We start from the raw sequence: 16,055 nt of genomic DNA on the forward strand, positions 1-16,055 counted from the left end.
TTATTTTAAATTGCAACAATATTTCACAATATTAAAGTTTTTACTGCAAAAATGCAGCCTTGATGAGCATAAGGGACGTCTTTCAAAAAACACATTAAAATATATTTAAAAAAAGCTGAACAAAAAATTTGAATCAATTTTGTGGACTATTATTTTTTTATTATCATGTTTGTGACTGTGTTATGAAATGTAGAATTTTTACCTACAACCTTAATTTGACAGAACATGTTTAAAATGGCATCTAAAATTTAAACCTCTCAATTTTCACTGTATGAATAAACATGGGGAAAACTCGTTTTGTGGAAAAATATGAAATACTAGTTTTAAGCAAGGTTTATATATATATATATATATATATATATATATATATATATATATATATATATATAGCATGAGTTTGAATGGGCATGACTCTTTGATTGACAGATTTGTCTGCATTGTTTATGCATAACAGCACCTCTTTGAACTACTGCAAAATGCATTGCTGTATCAGACAGACAAAAGATATACAGGGATACGTTTCCAGATCAGCACTATTAACAGTTGAGGTGCTATAATTCGAGTCAAGTTCCTCAGCCGAATGCGACGGCGGTTGTAAACATAGACCCCATGAGAGGAATTCCACCGGGAGACAAAGCAAGGGTTAGAGAGCCTCGTTCCCCTCTCCCTCTGCTCTAGGGTGGAAATGGTTAACATATCACTGTAATTGGCACCCGCAGCTGCTTGTCCTCTCCACAAACAGGAGGGGATGACCCCCCCACCCCCCACTTTCTCCCCCTTCTCTCTCTCACTCTCTTTTTGCAGCCTCTGCTTTGTGTGACAGCTGCCTAATTGGGCATTCTCCCCTCGTAGTGAGGCTGCCTCCTCCGGCCTCGACTGCTGACGAATGGCAGCGGATTACAGATGAGGACACAATGACCCGTTTGACCTTCCAGCAGCAGGAGGAGCAGAGGGAGGGGCCTGACGGGCCGGGCCCGGGCCCAGAGCCTCAGGTCACTAGAGGATGAGGTCGTGAGAAGGTGGAGGATCTGCCAGGTGGCCAATGACAGAGTGTCACATGACAGTAGCTTGATGTCAATGTGTCAAGGGTAGACTGGTGGCACTGCATCCTTAAAAATACTTGCACGGATGCACACGTGCACGGTAGCTTTTGCTGTAATCCCCAGATCTCAAAGCGATCAAAAACATCAGAAGGAGAGGCAGTCCTATTTATTTTTATCTCATTTACATGTGATTGTTCTTTTGCTGGAATTCTAATGATGCTCATTATGCTCATAACGGTTTTCTGGGTTTGGTAAATTAATTATATACAGCAGACTGATATATTAAATAATTTTAATATTTCTAATATTTGCACATTCTAATGCTGTAAATGGTTAAATCTGATTTGTTTCAGTTACACATGTAACATACAATCAGTGTTTATTTACCATTTAAAAATTAAAGGTGACAATCCTACTTTAATGTTACTACGAGTAAACCATTTGTAGCATGAACGTTTTATAAAGTATGGCTTTTTGGAACCAGATCTGTCCGTTTGAGTGATGTCCGATTCGCGAACGAATCATTCGATTTTTAACCGGTTCTTCTTACTGAAGCGGTTGAACCAGTTCACCAAATCGAACTGAATCGTTTGAAACTGTTCGCGTCTCCAATAAGCATTAATCCACAAAAGACTTAAGCTGTTAACTTTTTTAATGTGACTGAGATTCCCTCTGAGTCATAATAAACCAATATCCCGGAGTAATTCATTTACTCGAACAGTACACTGATTGAACTGCTGCGACGTGACAACTGAAGATGAACACAGAGCAGATAACGAGCGTAAACGCCCATTCTCGAGTCAAGAACTGGTTCCATCTGTTTTGGGATCACCAGTACACTGAACCGAGAACTGTTTTATTCTATTTTATTTCAGGTTTATTTAAATGGACCAAAGTTATTTTGAATATTACTTAGTATAGAATTTTAGTTAACAGTAACACTAGATTATGGGTACACAATATATCAGTGTCCATATCCTCCAATATTGGCATTTTTTCTTTGGCTAATATTTGAAACGGATCAAACAATACCATACAAAACCAGGCAGAACATTATAGAAATAGACTTATAAAATATATCATAATCTTTCCGGCCATAACATAAAAAAATTTTGGTTATCACTTCTGGTCATCAGATCTTATTTTTATTGTTTATTGACTTATTTTTTCTGTATTGCCTACACATTGCTGATGCAGCTGTATTTTTCTGTGCACTTGGCTCAAGCAAAACTCTTAAAATATAACGTCTATTTCCAAAAGTTAAAATAGTTGCGAATGTGTATAAATACCAAAACAGCAGCTGGTATTTAAAGGGGCTAGGCTAATGAGTGTATTTTTCTTAATGCCAGCACCTTCAGAATTTCACAGCATATGTGCAGCAGACTAATGATCCAAATGAGCCCTTTTCTCTCCAGATCATTTGCTGCACACATTGGAAAGACATTGGTTAGGCTTTCTACGTTAATAAAGAGGAGGAAAAAAGGAGAAATTCTATCACTAACCGCTGCAAGGCAAGTTCAAGCCGTAAAGGTCTTGTCTGCTGAAGCATTTCAGCTTGGCTTAGCTTTCTTAGCCGGCTGTTGTAGTCATGCTGCCATGACCAGTCTCTGCTCCACTTCACCCACACACACACACACACACACCATTCTCGCATTATAAGAGCGAGTGTGCGGCGACAGAGCAGAGCATCTTCTAAGACACAAAATACAGGTTGTCAGAAAGGCTGGCGGAGCCTTGTTCCTGTCACGCTGCCAGAAAGCAATATCACTCAGCTGAGGTAGAAAGCCATCAGTTGTAAAATATGATGAATTATCCCTATTCAGCAGAGAGTGGGCCGTCTGTGGGCGTGTGGCTCTCTGTGTGTACGCGAAAGTACGTGAGAGTGTATGAAGAAAGGCTATGCCTGTGTGTGAGTCTGTTTTGTGTGACTGAGCACTGAAAGCCTGGTTGCGGCACACATAAGAGTGTGTGGGTGAGAAAAAGTGAGAGAGACCAGCCACGGGGTTACTACAGGTTTAATGGTGACCTTGTTGTGCTCACACTTAGCTGCTTTCAGTGTTGAGTTGCTCAGAGCGAGTGTCTGATCCCCCACCCGGGTGCTCACACACTTGATTAGTGGCCTTGGTTATCTGCCTTGAGGACAAGCCACTGCCCCCTCCTTCACTGGTCAGGGCTAGGGCACTGAAGGGTGTCAACCCCAAAGAAATAAGAAGAAAGAGACAGAAGGAGAGAGAAGAAAGGGGCAGGATGTTGTTGAGGTGTATTAGTATTCAGACAGAGCCTTACAGCCTGCAGAGCAAATTGATTACTACACTGTACCTGTTCTTAGTGTCACAGCTTTGTAAGACGGTAAGATCTTATATTGTATATCAGTGTGGGCATGACAGAAAAATCTCTTCAACATCGTTGGGACCATTATGAATTTTAGCTTTCTGAAGTTGTGACTGAGTCGGATTACTGTCTGATTTGTTTGAATGGTTTGTCAGGTTTCGGTGGGTTTTGATTGTTGAAATTTAACTTTGGTGCGTTTAGTATTTTTTTCCCTCATTGAAAACGTTTTAGATAAAGAAATCAGTAGCTTCAGAGAGCTGCTGGGATGACTTATTTTTTAAGGCCAACCTGAAAGTTAGCATGATTCCTCTGGTACCCTTGAAGAAAACTCAGTTGTAATTTTATTTAAGAATAACTGCAGAAAATAGGTTTGGTGACCAACAAAGGTTTGAGATTCTCACAAAAGAATTTTGTCAAGATAATCTTCACCAGTGACCATAAAGTTATAGATTTTAAAGCCTGAATATAGTCAGCAGAAGTAAAACACTGAAGTTAGGCTATAAGCAATCTACACCACGGTCGCATGACTTCAACATAACTCCCATTAAGCCTCTGAAAACTCTTTAAATATTTAAAGTAAAATCTACAAGTTGGAATGTTGGAGTTATTATAATAGGTTCTGTATGAGTTACAAAAACAGCTAAAGTGGAGTAGGTCCTGACAGCCTCTGTAGTCCCATATAGGCACTTTTTATGTTGTAGAATAAAACGGGAAAATATTTTCAGTTTGTGTTAACCACAGACCTTGTTTTAACCAGAAATTGTCAGTACCAAATATTTATTTATTGATTGATTGATTTATATATTTTCTTAATCCTCATCCAGTAAATCAGGAACATCTGGAAAAGTCATGGGGCCTTTGAATATTATCATGGACAATAGGGGTCCATGGAGTCAAATGGCTGAGATCCACTGGTCTAGGCTCATTGTGCATAACTTGTAATGATCTCACATCCTGGAAAAAGTTAAAAGCTTGTCTTTTTTGTATGAGGACGTTGCTTAGCTTTCTCTAAAGACTTGAGCAAATGACATGAGGTTCATCATGACGCACATGTTGACCCTTCACTTGACCCTTAAGGCAATGGTGCAGTGTATGTTTATTTGTTTTATAAATAATAAAAGTGGTCATTGGTTCCCTCTCAAGCAGTTGGAGATTTAACCAGTGGTATATTGCCCATTAGTCTGGGTGTTTATTTTGTCCTGCACTCCTTGTGTTTGGTTTTGCAAGTATGATTGCACTTTGCAGTGCTGGCAGTCGATCTGCTATTCTTGGTCCGAGCTTTTTACATAATGACTGGCATAAACTATGATACTGATATACGTGATCGCTTGAGTAAGGGCGAAGGGTGACTTTTAAAGAGCCATGGGCTCTCCTTGTATTACTATTAATTTTTATCAGCCTCTTTCTCACGAAAAGTCTTCTAATACAACCCCCCCCCCCATGTGGAGCCTAAAAAAAGGTCACAGCACTTGTTTTCTGAAGGTTGCGTCCTAGTTACAAAAGCCAAAAACTTCCACTCAAGTACTTAGTGTTTTTTTTTTATTTGGCATTTTCATTATCTGTTTTTTACTGGGCATGGAATGATTCCCATGCTCACGTTTCACAAGTCATTTCCTACCCTTGAAATTTAGCCATTTACCATAGTCAAATAGAAGTAAAAATATTTAGTTCGTTCCCATTTCCTGGTTGTAGGAAGTAATACATTTTTTTCCTTGAAGATGCTCAGTATCACTTCAGTACGTTATTTGTTTCTTGGCTGAAAGCGAACCATCAAAGATTCATGTTATTCTGTAGCTGAAGATGAACTAGCTTGGTCTTCTCTGAGCATTCCTGTTAACATTAAGCTGCCATCATAAATCTCCAAGTCAAGACTACTACTTGTGGCAGGATGCTGGAATTATGTTTGGAGTCTTGTGACGGTACATGCAGGGGGCCCCGTTATACTTCTGCCATCTACTTGGGAAAGGATCCCTTCTGCTTGGCTAAAACACTCTGGTATCACCCTGTGCTTGTCCATGTAAAAGGTTAACTCATCTTAGGGTCATCATAATGTAGGTCAGACTAGGCTTTTACTAAGAGTCAGAGATTGCACTTTGCAAAGCCCTAACTAAAGGGGTGTGCTCCAGCTGGGAAATGTCAGTGCGTGATGCCCATAATGCTTGTTTGGAAGTAGGTCACAGTGACCTAGTTTGAGTGGTGCATGGCCCTGATTGACTGAGTCACCTAACGCTATCTTAGGAATGTGTTGTTGTAGTTCTACTGGCTTTTATGCCTACGTGTGCAACAAAAGGATAACAACAACTTTGTCGAAGTGGCACAACTATGGGCGAAATTCATTTTTGTTTCCAGAACACATCAGCTTGATGGCGGGGATGAATGCACATCGCAAGGGCAGCTTTGTCTCTTTTTATTAGGACATAATGCTTTGTATGGACGCCAGCTGTTGCATCAACTTAAACGGCCCAGGCAGAGTGAGTGACCTTGACTTCAAACAGGGCATGCACCAGGTTTTGCTCCTTTTGCCTCATCATGCATTTTAAATAGCCTAAATGGATTACAGTTTCTGGACGGTGGAGGTAATTTATGATCTGGTATTTTTTGGGTGGGTCAATTAATCTTCCAGCCTCGCAGTTGAGAAATGAGGGATCCAGTCCAGATATCTGATCCTCTCCATTTATATCAAGCCAGTCATTTTACAGGGATTTTTTATTTCTCAGCTAACTCATTCTGGAATGTTGTCACCCTGCACTGATGGTGGTAATATTGTGCAACAAAACCCTGAATAGAACCGAGTGAATGAACTCCTATATAACTGGGTTTTGTCAAAGATATAGGCTAGCTCATAACTTTCAGAAAATGGCAGTTTCTTATATTGACTGAATACATTATTAAAACTGATTTTTTTTCTTTTCTAACTTAGGATACTGAATATCTCTTCAGAGATGAGATAAGTGTGTTAAAGTACTTGTTTATCTGTTTAACAGGGTAAGGCGTTGTCAGTATTGCGTTTCCTCTTTTCATTGGATTAGGACATTTAGGACAACAAGCTACAGTGGCCTATTGATAGGATGAAGTCTTGTTTTTTGCCCAAATCAATTTCCTTCTCCCACTTTTTGACACAATAGATATAATGCTTGCTCAGACAAAACTTAAATTTTCACAGTCTTGTTCAACTTCCTTTTATTGACAAATATAATTTTTTCATATCATTACAACTTCCATACAGAGTCGAAATATACATTCAGTAGGGTTAGGCAATATACATTTTAGTAATATTTTTTTTACAGTTTCATCATTGTTTAGAAGTCTGTTTATATATTGATTTGTGTTTAGAGAAAATTTAGATTGTATAGTGTTATACAATGAGTTTCTCAGGCCTTTCACTCTGACACTTCTGTGACCAATATCTTGATAAGGTCATCCCATACTGTCCACTCTCTGTCAGCCCCAGCAATGTAGAACAACCAGAGGTGCCAATTATCAGCAGAACAAATCAACCATAGCCATTGACTTTCACTTTGACCATAGAACACTGACAAGGTCAGCCTTGTGTGTATTCCATGATTAAGTACTTACAATTCCATCTTATTTAGGTTTTCATTTTCCTATGAAGTGTAGACATTGGTACAGCTGTACCAAGATGCTTGAGTTGTGTGGTGAGAATAGCGTTTGCAGGCTTGTGCATATACATAATAAATGTGTCATTCTGCAGAGCCAATAGCACTGTGTGATCCATAGTTGTTATATTTTGAGATAATGTACTCAGAGCAACTACGGTAACATAGAACTGAAGGACTAGGCTGCATCATGTGGGTGTTCATTCTCCAGGCACTGACACTGATTGCAGAAAGGGTGAGCGAAAGATACCCATGTCTGTCAAACCAGCCAGAAACATAGTAAATGAGTAAATGTTTGTTGTAAGTCCGAAAAAGATTGTTTTTGCACCCTGAATAAATATCTAAATTTATATTTAACACATTCGTTTTTTTATATAAAATGTATTAAATGTAAGATAATATAAAACAGAAATATTGTTTCATAATAACTGAGCCATTTTTGTCACTTTCTATGGCATTTTTGCTCTAAGCCCTTTTGATTTCTGAACCTGAAAGTCATTATAGATAATAGGAAAAAAATGTCCAAGTACCTGTTAAAGTTTTGTGTGGTTGTTTGTTTTACAAACAATTAAGTTCTTAACTGGCAGTTGTAGCAGAAGACTTTTTGGCCTTGCTATCTTACACATCATTTTCATTTATCATCATAAATAACCTGCTGTTTAATCTTCAAAAATGCATTTTTGATCATGTTTACAGTGTGTTTACATGTTTACAGTTTTTCCTCTAAAATTGATAAACATATGAAATGTAAAAAATGCATGCTGAATTTGCTTTGTTGAATACAATAATGTATGCTATGCTAATGATTTTCATAATTCCTGTTTCTCTATCTTGTACAGGTCCATCATCCGCTGACCTTGTGGACAGAATTACTTGATGAAAGCAGTGAATACACTCACAAACTTAGAGTTTTGAAGTACACATCCTGTGCCATGGAAATCCACAAGACTGACTGCATTACGATCCTGTACTTATCTTAACAATGGCATACATGATTTTAAATAAAATTCATGCTTGGCTCTTGCCTCCTGTATGAGAGAATGGCTTGTGAAGCTACATTAGACTTTTCTTTTACCTAAAATAAGGTTTGGAAGTTAAAAACTGCAAGGTTTATTAGCAGAACATAACAGAAAGTTTTTCCCCTCTATTGTGGTGGCCAACCATACAAGAGATTATAATATTGAACATGACTCATGGGGAAGAGCCTGGCCCTGAAACACACCAGGATTCTGCTGTATTAACATATCTGGAAGGCTTACTAATGCATCAGGTAGCAGGAGGACAGGGTGCGGCAGCAACACAAAGTGGAAACCAAGAGCAGAGGAATAAGGATGGGACAGGGCATGCACAGCCTAGTCATGGCACTCGACATGAGCAGAATCGAACAAATTCCCACTGTGGAGCCTCACAACATCTTAGAAAGGCTCGTCTCCTCAATTCTGAGACCTGGGCAGAGAGTGAGACTCAACGGAGGTCAGCACCCTCCATTGCAATCAACGGGCAAAGCGAAGAACACCACAGTGGCCACAACTGTACCTCCCAGGATAAAGGAGAGAGTACGCTTCTAGCTAGTTTGCTGCAGTCTTTCAGTTCTCGACTTCAAAATGTGACCCTGCCACAGCAGATTATCCAAGGTTTGAGGCCACTGGATGCCCCCTGCCAGATAAGCAAGCCTGCACAAGAGGAGAGGGCAGATGTGCCTTGCCACAGACCTGCCTCGAGCCACCTCAAAGGGTTAGTGAGCAAGAGCAAAATGCATAATCACAGCAACAGTGTGCCTTATCAACGTCAACGGCCTAGCCAGGAAAGTTTTTCAGAATCTCCCAAGGCACTGCAGAGCAGTACTCCCTCCCCATCTCCTGAGTCTCTGTCTTGTACTGAGCGCCTAAAGGCTGTGGCAAACCTGGTAAATATCAGATCAAGCCCTGCTCCATCTCCTAAACCAAGTGTGGCTTGCAGTCAACTGGCTCTGTTGCTCTCCAGTGAGGCCCACCTGCAAGAGTACTCTCGAGAACATGCCCTGAAAGCCCAACTCTCTGGACGATCAGCCAGTGAAAGATTATCAGCCATGGCCACACAGCAGACACAAGATAAACAACCTACAACATCTGGCCTGACTCATGGACTAAGCCTCTTACACACAAAGAATGGAATACTTTCAGAAATGTCAACAAGCTCCAGTAGACAGAGTCCAAGCCTAACTTCAGGGCAAAGGACAGAAGGTTCCATACGGACAGGACATTGCTTTAGAGAGCGACGACCTTTCGAGAAACAAGGACGACCAGCACAGAACTGCAGTAGTCTTCTACTTCAGCTTCTAAACAGTCACAACACCTCACAGCGAATTAATGGACAAGGTCACTTGAAAGATGACTTCAGTACCTTTGGCACTCTGGCCTCTCCGCTTTTTTCAGACAGCGAGCACTCAAACCCCGACAGCAGTCTTACAAAAGACAGCAGTGATGCTGAGAGCTCTTACTCTGGTTGTTCTCCTATCGACCTTTCTCTGAAGACAAGAACAAATGTACAAACACCAGTATCTACTTCATCCTCACCTGTACGGGACAGAGTACCAGAGTCTTTGTTAAACAGGTGGAAGTATGAGAGTCCACCTGTCAAAGTTATCTCAGATCGCAGGGAGGTAAACACCTGTTCAGAGATGAAATCTAATCACAAGGTCACTCTTTTGCAGTTGCTCTTGGATCACAAAAATAACGAGAGAGTAAACAAAGGTCTGGATAATCCAGATTTGCAGCAAGATGTAATCCCTAAGGTCACAAGTTCATCTACAAGTAGCCAGAGTGTTTTCAGTACAGTTAGGTGTAGGGACATAAGTGACCTTAGCGGACATTCTGGATTGATTTGTAGGAGTCCCAAACTCTTGCCACCTTACTCCCAAAGCAGAGACTCCAACAGCAGTACATCTCCATATACACCATATGGGTCTCCCCATTCTCAATCTGTCCCATTGGATCTCTGTAAAATAAAACAACCTGCAAGTGATGTAGGAGTAAAAGAACCTGCCTTTAGTGCTAGTAAATTGTTACAGAATTTAGCTCAGTGTGGAAAACAAAACCCTGACATCTCTCCTCCAGCAAAGGCACCTTTACCCCCCATCAAACTCATTACCCAAGAGCTAAATGTTAACCATCCTCCAACTTTACTTGGGAAACTCAATGCACCAATTCAGAGAAATAACACATTGTGGGAAGAGGCCAAAGCAAAAACATCAGCTGTGCCTGAAGCAACACTGAATGTCTCGGAGATAGAGAATCTGCTTGAAAGACGTACAGTTCTACAACTTCTTTTAGGAAATGCTCCTCAGAAAGAAAAGGTAGGCAGTAAACGAAAACGAGAACATGGCAAGAACAATTCTGTGGAAAAACCAACACATCAGGCAACTGGCCAAACAAATGGTTCTGCTTTGGATATTACAATTAAAACTGAACCTGTTGAAGAGGGTCATACGTATGACTATAACAAAATGTCAAAGCATTGCCAGAATCCAGAATTGGAGCCTAGAAAATGCTCCAGTTATGATTCTCATGAAAACATCAAACAAGAACCATTGTCCCCAGAGGTTCCCATCAGAAATGGTCTTCTCTGTCATCTCCTAAAGAAACGACCCAACAACAACCTTAAGCCAAACAAATTAGAGAACCTAAACAAGAGTTGTGTCAAAGAAGAATCAGTTGAAACCCAGGGACCAACAATCCCTAAGAAGCGGAAATTTTCAATAGAACTAGAATATTATAACTCGTCGACTCAGCAGATTGGGGATTTGGTACCTTCTGGTAACACGAAAGAAGACAACAGTGGTTGTTTTGCCTCCAGAGATCTAGAGACAAGAGTGGCCAGAGATTCATCTAGCCCCCCAGAGGCAGACAGTCCTCCAGCTAGGTTTCCACCATATGAGTCTGACGAAAACCGAAGTTTCAATGTTCTAAAGCAGCTGCTTCTTTCAGACAACTGCTTGAAGGAATTGTCTCAGCCAAGGGGTACATTCAGTTTACCATCACATACTGTGCTAAATGGGAACACAATCACGCAATCATGTAATGGAGAAATTCAAAACTTTCACCAGAGTCTGAGTCCCAGCAATGCATCTTCTAAAAAAGCAAGTAGTCACAGGCAAGAAACTCCCCATGTTACACAGCAGGAGCCTGCAAGGTCAAAAATCAGTTACAGCACCACAAAAGATTTGAAGGCCCCTGCAAAGATGGTTAGTGCGAACGATCAGACACAAATGTATGGGCCAGACTCACCTCGGTTTACAAAGACTAACCCTATTTTGTACTATATGCTCCAGAGGAGCAATGCACAACTGGTTAAAGAGGGTGAGAGGCTGGAGGTGGGCTCAGGACAAATGCAGACTAATGTCAAAAATGAGTCATCAGGTGATACTGAGGCCTTTGAACTTTGAAACAAAATTCACACAATTACAATGGAACACTTAGTTGTGACTCACCATGGCTAAACGGGTCATTGAAGAAATACAAGTTCTGAGACTGTGAACCAGCATCTGTGCTTGAACTAGAAAATTGCTTCTTTTTATTCTCTGCTCCTTATCTACTTTTGTTTCTATAGAGGCATTTTGCATTTTTCACTTGAATTACATGTCATTTAGTTCACAAAAAGACCAGGAAACCAAAGTTCATTTAAATATTTATAAGCATTACTTTCTGGCTGATTTCTTTCATATGTTCTGGGCTGCAGAGAAAATAAAAGTTTTCTACAGAAGGTGTGTAACAGATTTGCCCTTATGTATTTGTAACAATATCAGTTCCCACTCTGTTTTCCACACATGGGTAGACTTTTGGCCTCAGGCAGTGAGTTATGATGCACCAATGCACATGATAATCTGTATAAACAGATTGTGCCTCAGCAGTTGTTGGTGAATATTCTTCAATTTACCATGCTGAAATGAGGAAATAACGATGTGTTGTTACTTTGTCTATGCCATAAAGGCATTAAATGTCACAATATTTATACATTCAAATAAATTAAATTGGTTGCCTTTTTTAAAAGATAGGCATCTCTTATTGGTTCTGTATTGTTCAGATTAACTAACAACAACATTAAAGCTATAAATTCATTATCATGTTTGGGTATGGAATATGAATCCATCAGTATTACAACATGATATCTTTATAGTATGTGAGGTGTGTATACTTTTATGTTATCAGTACCCTATTTAATTTCTCTCTCTCCCTTTGAAAACAAAGTTGTGATGTGTTATATTCTTTATTCTGCATTCTCAGCATTTAACTGTCAAGACAGAAATGGATTTTTACAATACTGTAGAAGATGAATGAAAATCACAAGAGTTACTACAAATGTCTGCTTTTTGCTCATATGTTTAGTATTTGTGTATTTTATGAACAGGTCTTGGTATCAGCATGCCATAAGATGTTTGTTCTATTATGCAAGAGATTGTTGCATCGACTTGAGACAAATCAGCCCAGTCTCAGCTGTCTGTCATGTTAATGGACACGTTGATCTAAATAAAAGGAGTGTTTGTGGTAATAAGGCCATTCCCACAAAAATATCTTTGTTTATGTGATGTTTTACAGTCTTACGTTTGACATGTTGTTTTTCATCAATCTGAAAGACTCGTTATAAACTATATTTATGTACATATCATAATCTTTATGAAAAACAGCTATTTTGTAGGAATGAAAAGCATTTTAGTTTTGAAATTTCTTAAAGAGACTTCAAAGTAAATGCCATGTGGATATGTACTCTATAGGATGATTTTTGTCCTTCTTTTGCATGTCTCCTGATTAAACTATGATAATCTGTTCTGTAATATCTTGTGTTATGTCAGATATTTAGGAGTACACTGCTGCCTGTTGCATGTAGATGCATGAGGAGGTTCCTATGTATTACTGAACATGGGGAAATTCAAAGTCTTAAGTATATATATCTATATTTTGTCATGGAGCCCAGTACATAAAAATGTGATCTGTATGTTTGTCATGAGAAATCGACCGCTGGGCAAAATGTTACAACTTTTGAAACAAATGTGCATATGGAGATATTTATTTAGTTTTTACTCAATTTAATTTTTTACAAGGAGAAAACCAAACAGGTTAAACAATCATGTTCCGTATTGTACAGTAAAAAGATGGAGTACACTGACATTTCAAAGTCTTCTATTGGTTTTGAAATATTGTTTTGATGCAGGCTAACTGCGATGCATTTGAGTATAATTGTGTATCATTATTTCTAAAAATACATTTCATTTGGGTGTTTACTTGCACATATTTTGAATAAAGTTCTGAAATGCACAATCAGAATAAAACCTGTCGTTTATGTCTTGCAATGGTTTTTTTTTTCTTCCTTATATTCCACTATATTCCTGTAGTGTATGACAAGCTTGACTCCTGTCTGCATAAAAACACTGATCTTACATGCAAAAAGGAATCTTTTAAGATATGTTTTTGTACATGAAAACCTTGTCTTTGGCTGACTAAACTTTGCCGTTGACCTAAATTTTATCTGCTGTGCCCTGAGTCGTGACCTTAATTCCTGTTGGTGGTGGTGACATAGATGTAAGAGGAAGTGATAGGACAGAGATGACCTCGTGCATCACTGGGGCCAACATCAAGACAGATCAGTGGCCTGTAAAAAGGTATTCTGGAAGAAAGGGACACGCTGCAACAAAGAACAACCTGCCTCTGGCCCACATGGTTGCTTTTATCACGAAACGGAGGAGAGAAATGCAATTCCCTCACCTTTTGCTCACTCGCATCTAAATACTAAAGTTTTTAAAAGCTCAAAACTGACATGAAGACACATTTTGGTGACAGACAGCAGATCATTGGGAGTTTTAATAATCAACCCTGGGAGAAGCACGCAAGCCAGTTTTTGAATATGAGCTTTCTTTTATGTTTTCCTTCAAAACTAGGTCATATGTAGACCTACATCTCCTTTTATGTGTCTGTGTTAAAGTGGGGGTGGCTGAAGTGAGAGCTGCTGGGATTAACTTAAAGCTAAAGCAGGTTTGAGTCGTACATGAGTGTGAATCAAAAATGTTTGGGAGTTTCAGGGTATGCTAACAGATCACATCATCCTCTAAAGTGCTTTGAATGTTAAAAATTGTAATAAACAACTTGTAAAGGAAGGAATGATAAACCTCCAAACAACTGTAAAGTGCTGTCGGGAGGGTCGGTTAAGCAGTGGCACCACTGATTAAGTGGAGGACACTCTTCACATTCCTGCTGAGTTTCTTTTACAGATCCTCTCCCTAATTGGACAAGAGCTTGTGTGCATTTTTGATGGATCAATGAAAGCTGCACAGTTGGCATGAATACGCTGATGTGGAACAATACATAAAAGGATGCTCTGCTTGGCTGATGATAGCTAATTGTCTGTATGCTTTAATCATCTAAATCATACCTCTGATTTATGGATCTTTGTACTCCTCACATGAAATATGACTTTTTGGCTCCCTTACAGCCCATGCATGCACTCCTATCGTTGAAGTCTCCACTCTAACAGGCACTGTAACCTTAAGCACGGGACTTCACGGTATGCATGTACACACCTAGAGGCGCCCACGTGTTTTTTTACTACGAATTTAGCAATGAAATATAAATCATGTCCTTGATGACTGTCTTTTATCATGTGGCCTATTTCATCATTCATAACAAGGAAATGTGTGTGTGTGTGTGTGAGAGAGATGGAAAACATGCATATTCCAAGTATGATCAAACAGAAAAGTCATAAAAGAGATTTCATGTGACCCAGTTATGCCTATGAAAATTACATGAATATACCGTATTAATTCCCATTACATATGCCAGATTACTACAGGGACAGAGAGTGCAGTGATAAATCTATGTATCTATCTGATCTAAAGGTCTTAAGGTTTTTCTCTTCTTTTCATGGACACATTGAATAATCCATCTGAACGTCCCTAGTGCGTCAACACAGAAGCATCTGATGCTATCCTGTTATACATTGTTCTTGTGGTGAAAGGGAAATAACTAACCTGTGTTGTAATAGCTTGCTTTAACTAAATGGTCTGACAGGTTCAAAAGGGCAGCAGAGGTTAAAAAAGACCTCAGAGACTTTGTGCATGTGCGTATGACAGAAAGGAGAACAGTGGGGTTTTGTTTGCCAAGGAGAAAGCCGACTGCGTGACACTGTACAAATTCCCCTCTTCTGACTTCCACTTTATTTGATCTTCCAAAGATTACCCTTTCCTTCAACTTCTCATAACCTTTAGTCTGGCAGTGAACCCTTCCCAGCATAGATGTTTGTCAGGCTTGAACTGACAATAACCTCATGCTTGTCTTGACTACAAAAAAAGGAACAGAAATTAAACAAATAAGTCTGGGACCAAGACCGAGGTCAAGTTTTAGAGCTTGACAACTATTCGTTTGTCAGAGGACACAGAGGGGGGTGGAAATGCCGCACAGAGAACACTGGCTTTGATGTCTCAGTCTGCGGTACAATGTAACTTACTAATCAAATTGGAAGCCATGCATATGGATCATATGAATGAATGATAATAGTGTAGAATTCATTTAACAGGCTTGAAATAATCTGGATCTATGAATATGTAGGCAAGTTCATTTATTTAGAACATTTCATACACAGTGGTAATCCATAGTGCTTTATATTAGCATAATGAGAGAGAACAATAGTTTGAGAACATAAGTGAATAAGAGAAAAAATTTGAACTGATTTTTAATAAATGTTTTTAAAAACGATTAATCATTCTTAATGATTATTTATGAGCATAAAAAGAATAAGTGTTTTTTTTTTTTATAAATTAATTTATGTGCATTATTTTTATTTATTTATCTATCTATCTAAAGGTCTAAAGGTTTTTCTGTTCCTTTCTATGTTCTGTACCTTATTTATGTATTCTGTATGCGTCACTTATAGACTGCGCCATTTATTTTATTGCTTTTTTTAAGGCCGAAATACTATGCAAACATTGAAATGAATTGGAGACACATCTCTGCGACAGAAAATGTCTTGTCTTTGACAACAAAGGCTTTTTAGACTCGTCCTACAGATATTTGCTTACAAGAGGGTGAGATCAGACATA

At 39.1% G+C, this 16,055-nt stretch overlaps 1 protein-coding gene across 2 annotated transcripts in view; it reads left to right on the top strand.

Annotated features, from left to right (window-relative positions):
- LOC113058565 (nuclear receptor-interacting protein 1) overlaps positions 1-13,041 on the top strand; it is a 40,460-nt gene extending 27,419 nt beyond the window's left edge. For both annotated transcript variants that reach the window (XM_026226571.1, XM_026226570.1), the window contains one exon: positions 7,831-13,041. In XM_026226571.1, coding sequence (XP_026082356.1) covers positions 8,178-11,414 — 3,237 coding nt within the window. In that variant the 5' untranslated portion in view covers positions 7,831-8,177 and the 3' untranslated portion in view covers positions 11,415-13,041. The remainder of the gene's footprint in view (positions 1-7,830) is intronic.
- Positions 13,042-16,055: the final 3,014 nt, after the last annotated feature.

The sequence above is a fragment of the Carassius auratus genome, chromosome 40 (genome assembly GCF_003368295.1).
Source record: "Carassius auratus strain Wakin chromosome 40, ASM336829v1, whole genome shotgun sequence".
Taxonomy (NCBI): Eukaryota; Metazoa; Chordata; class Actinopteri; order Cypriniformes; family Cyprinidae; genus Carassius; species Carassius auratus.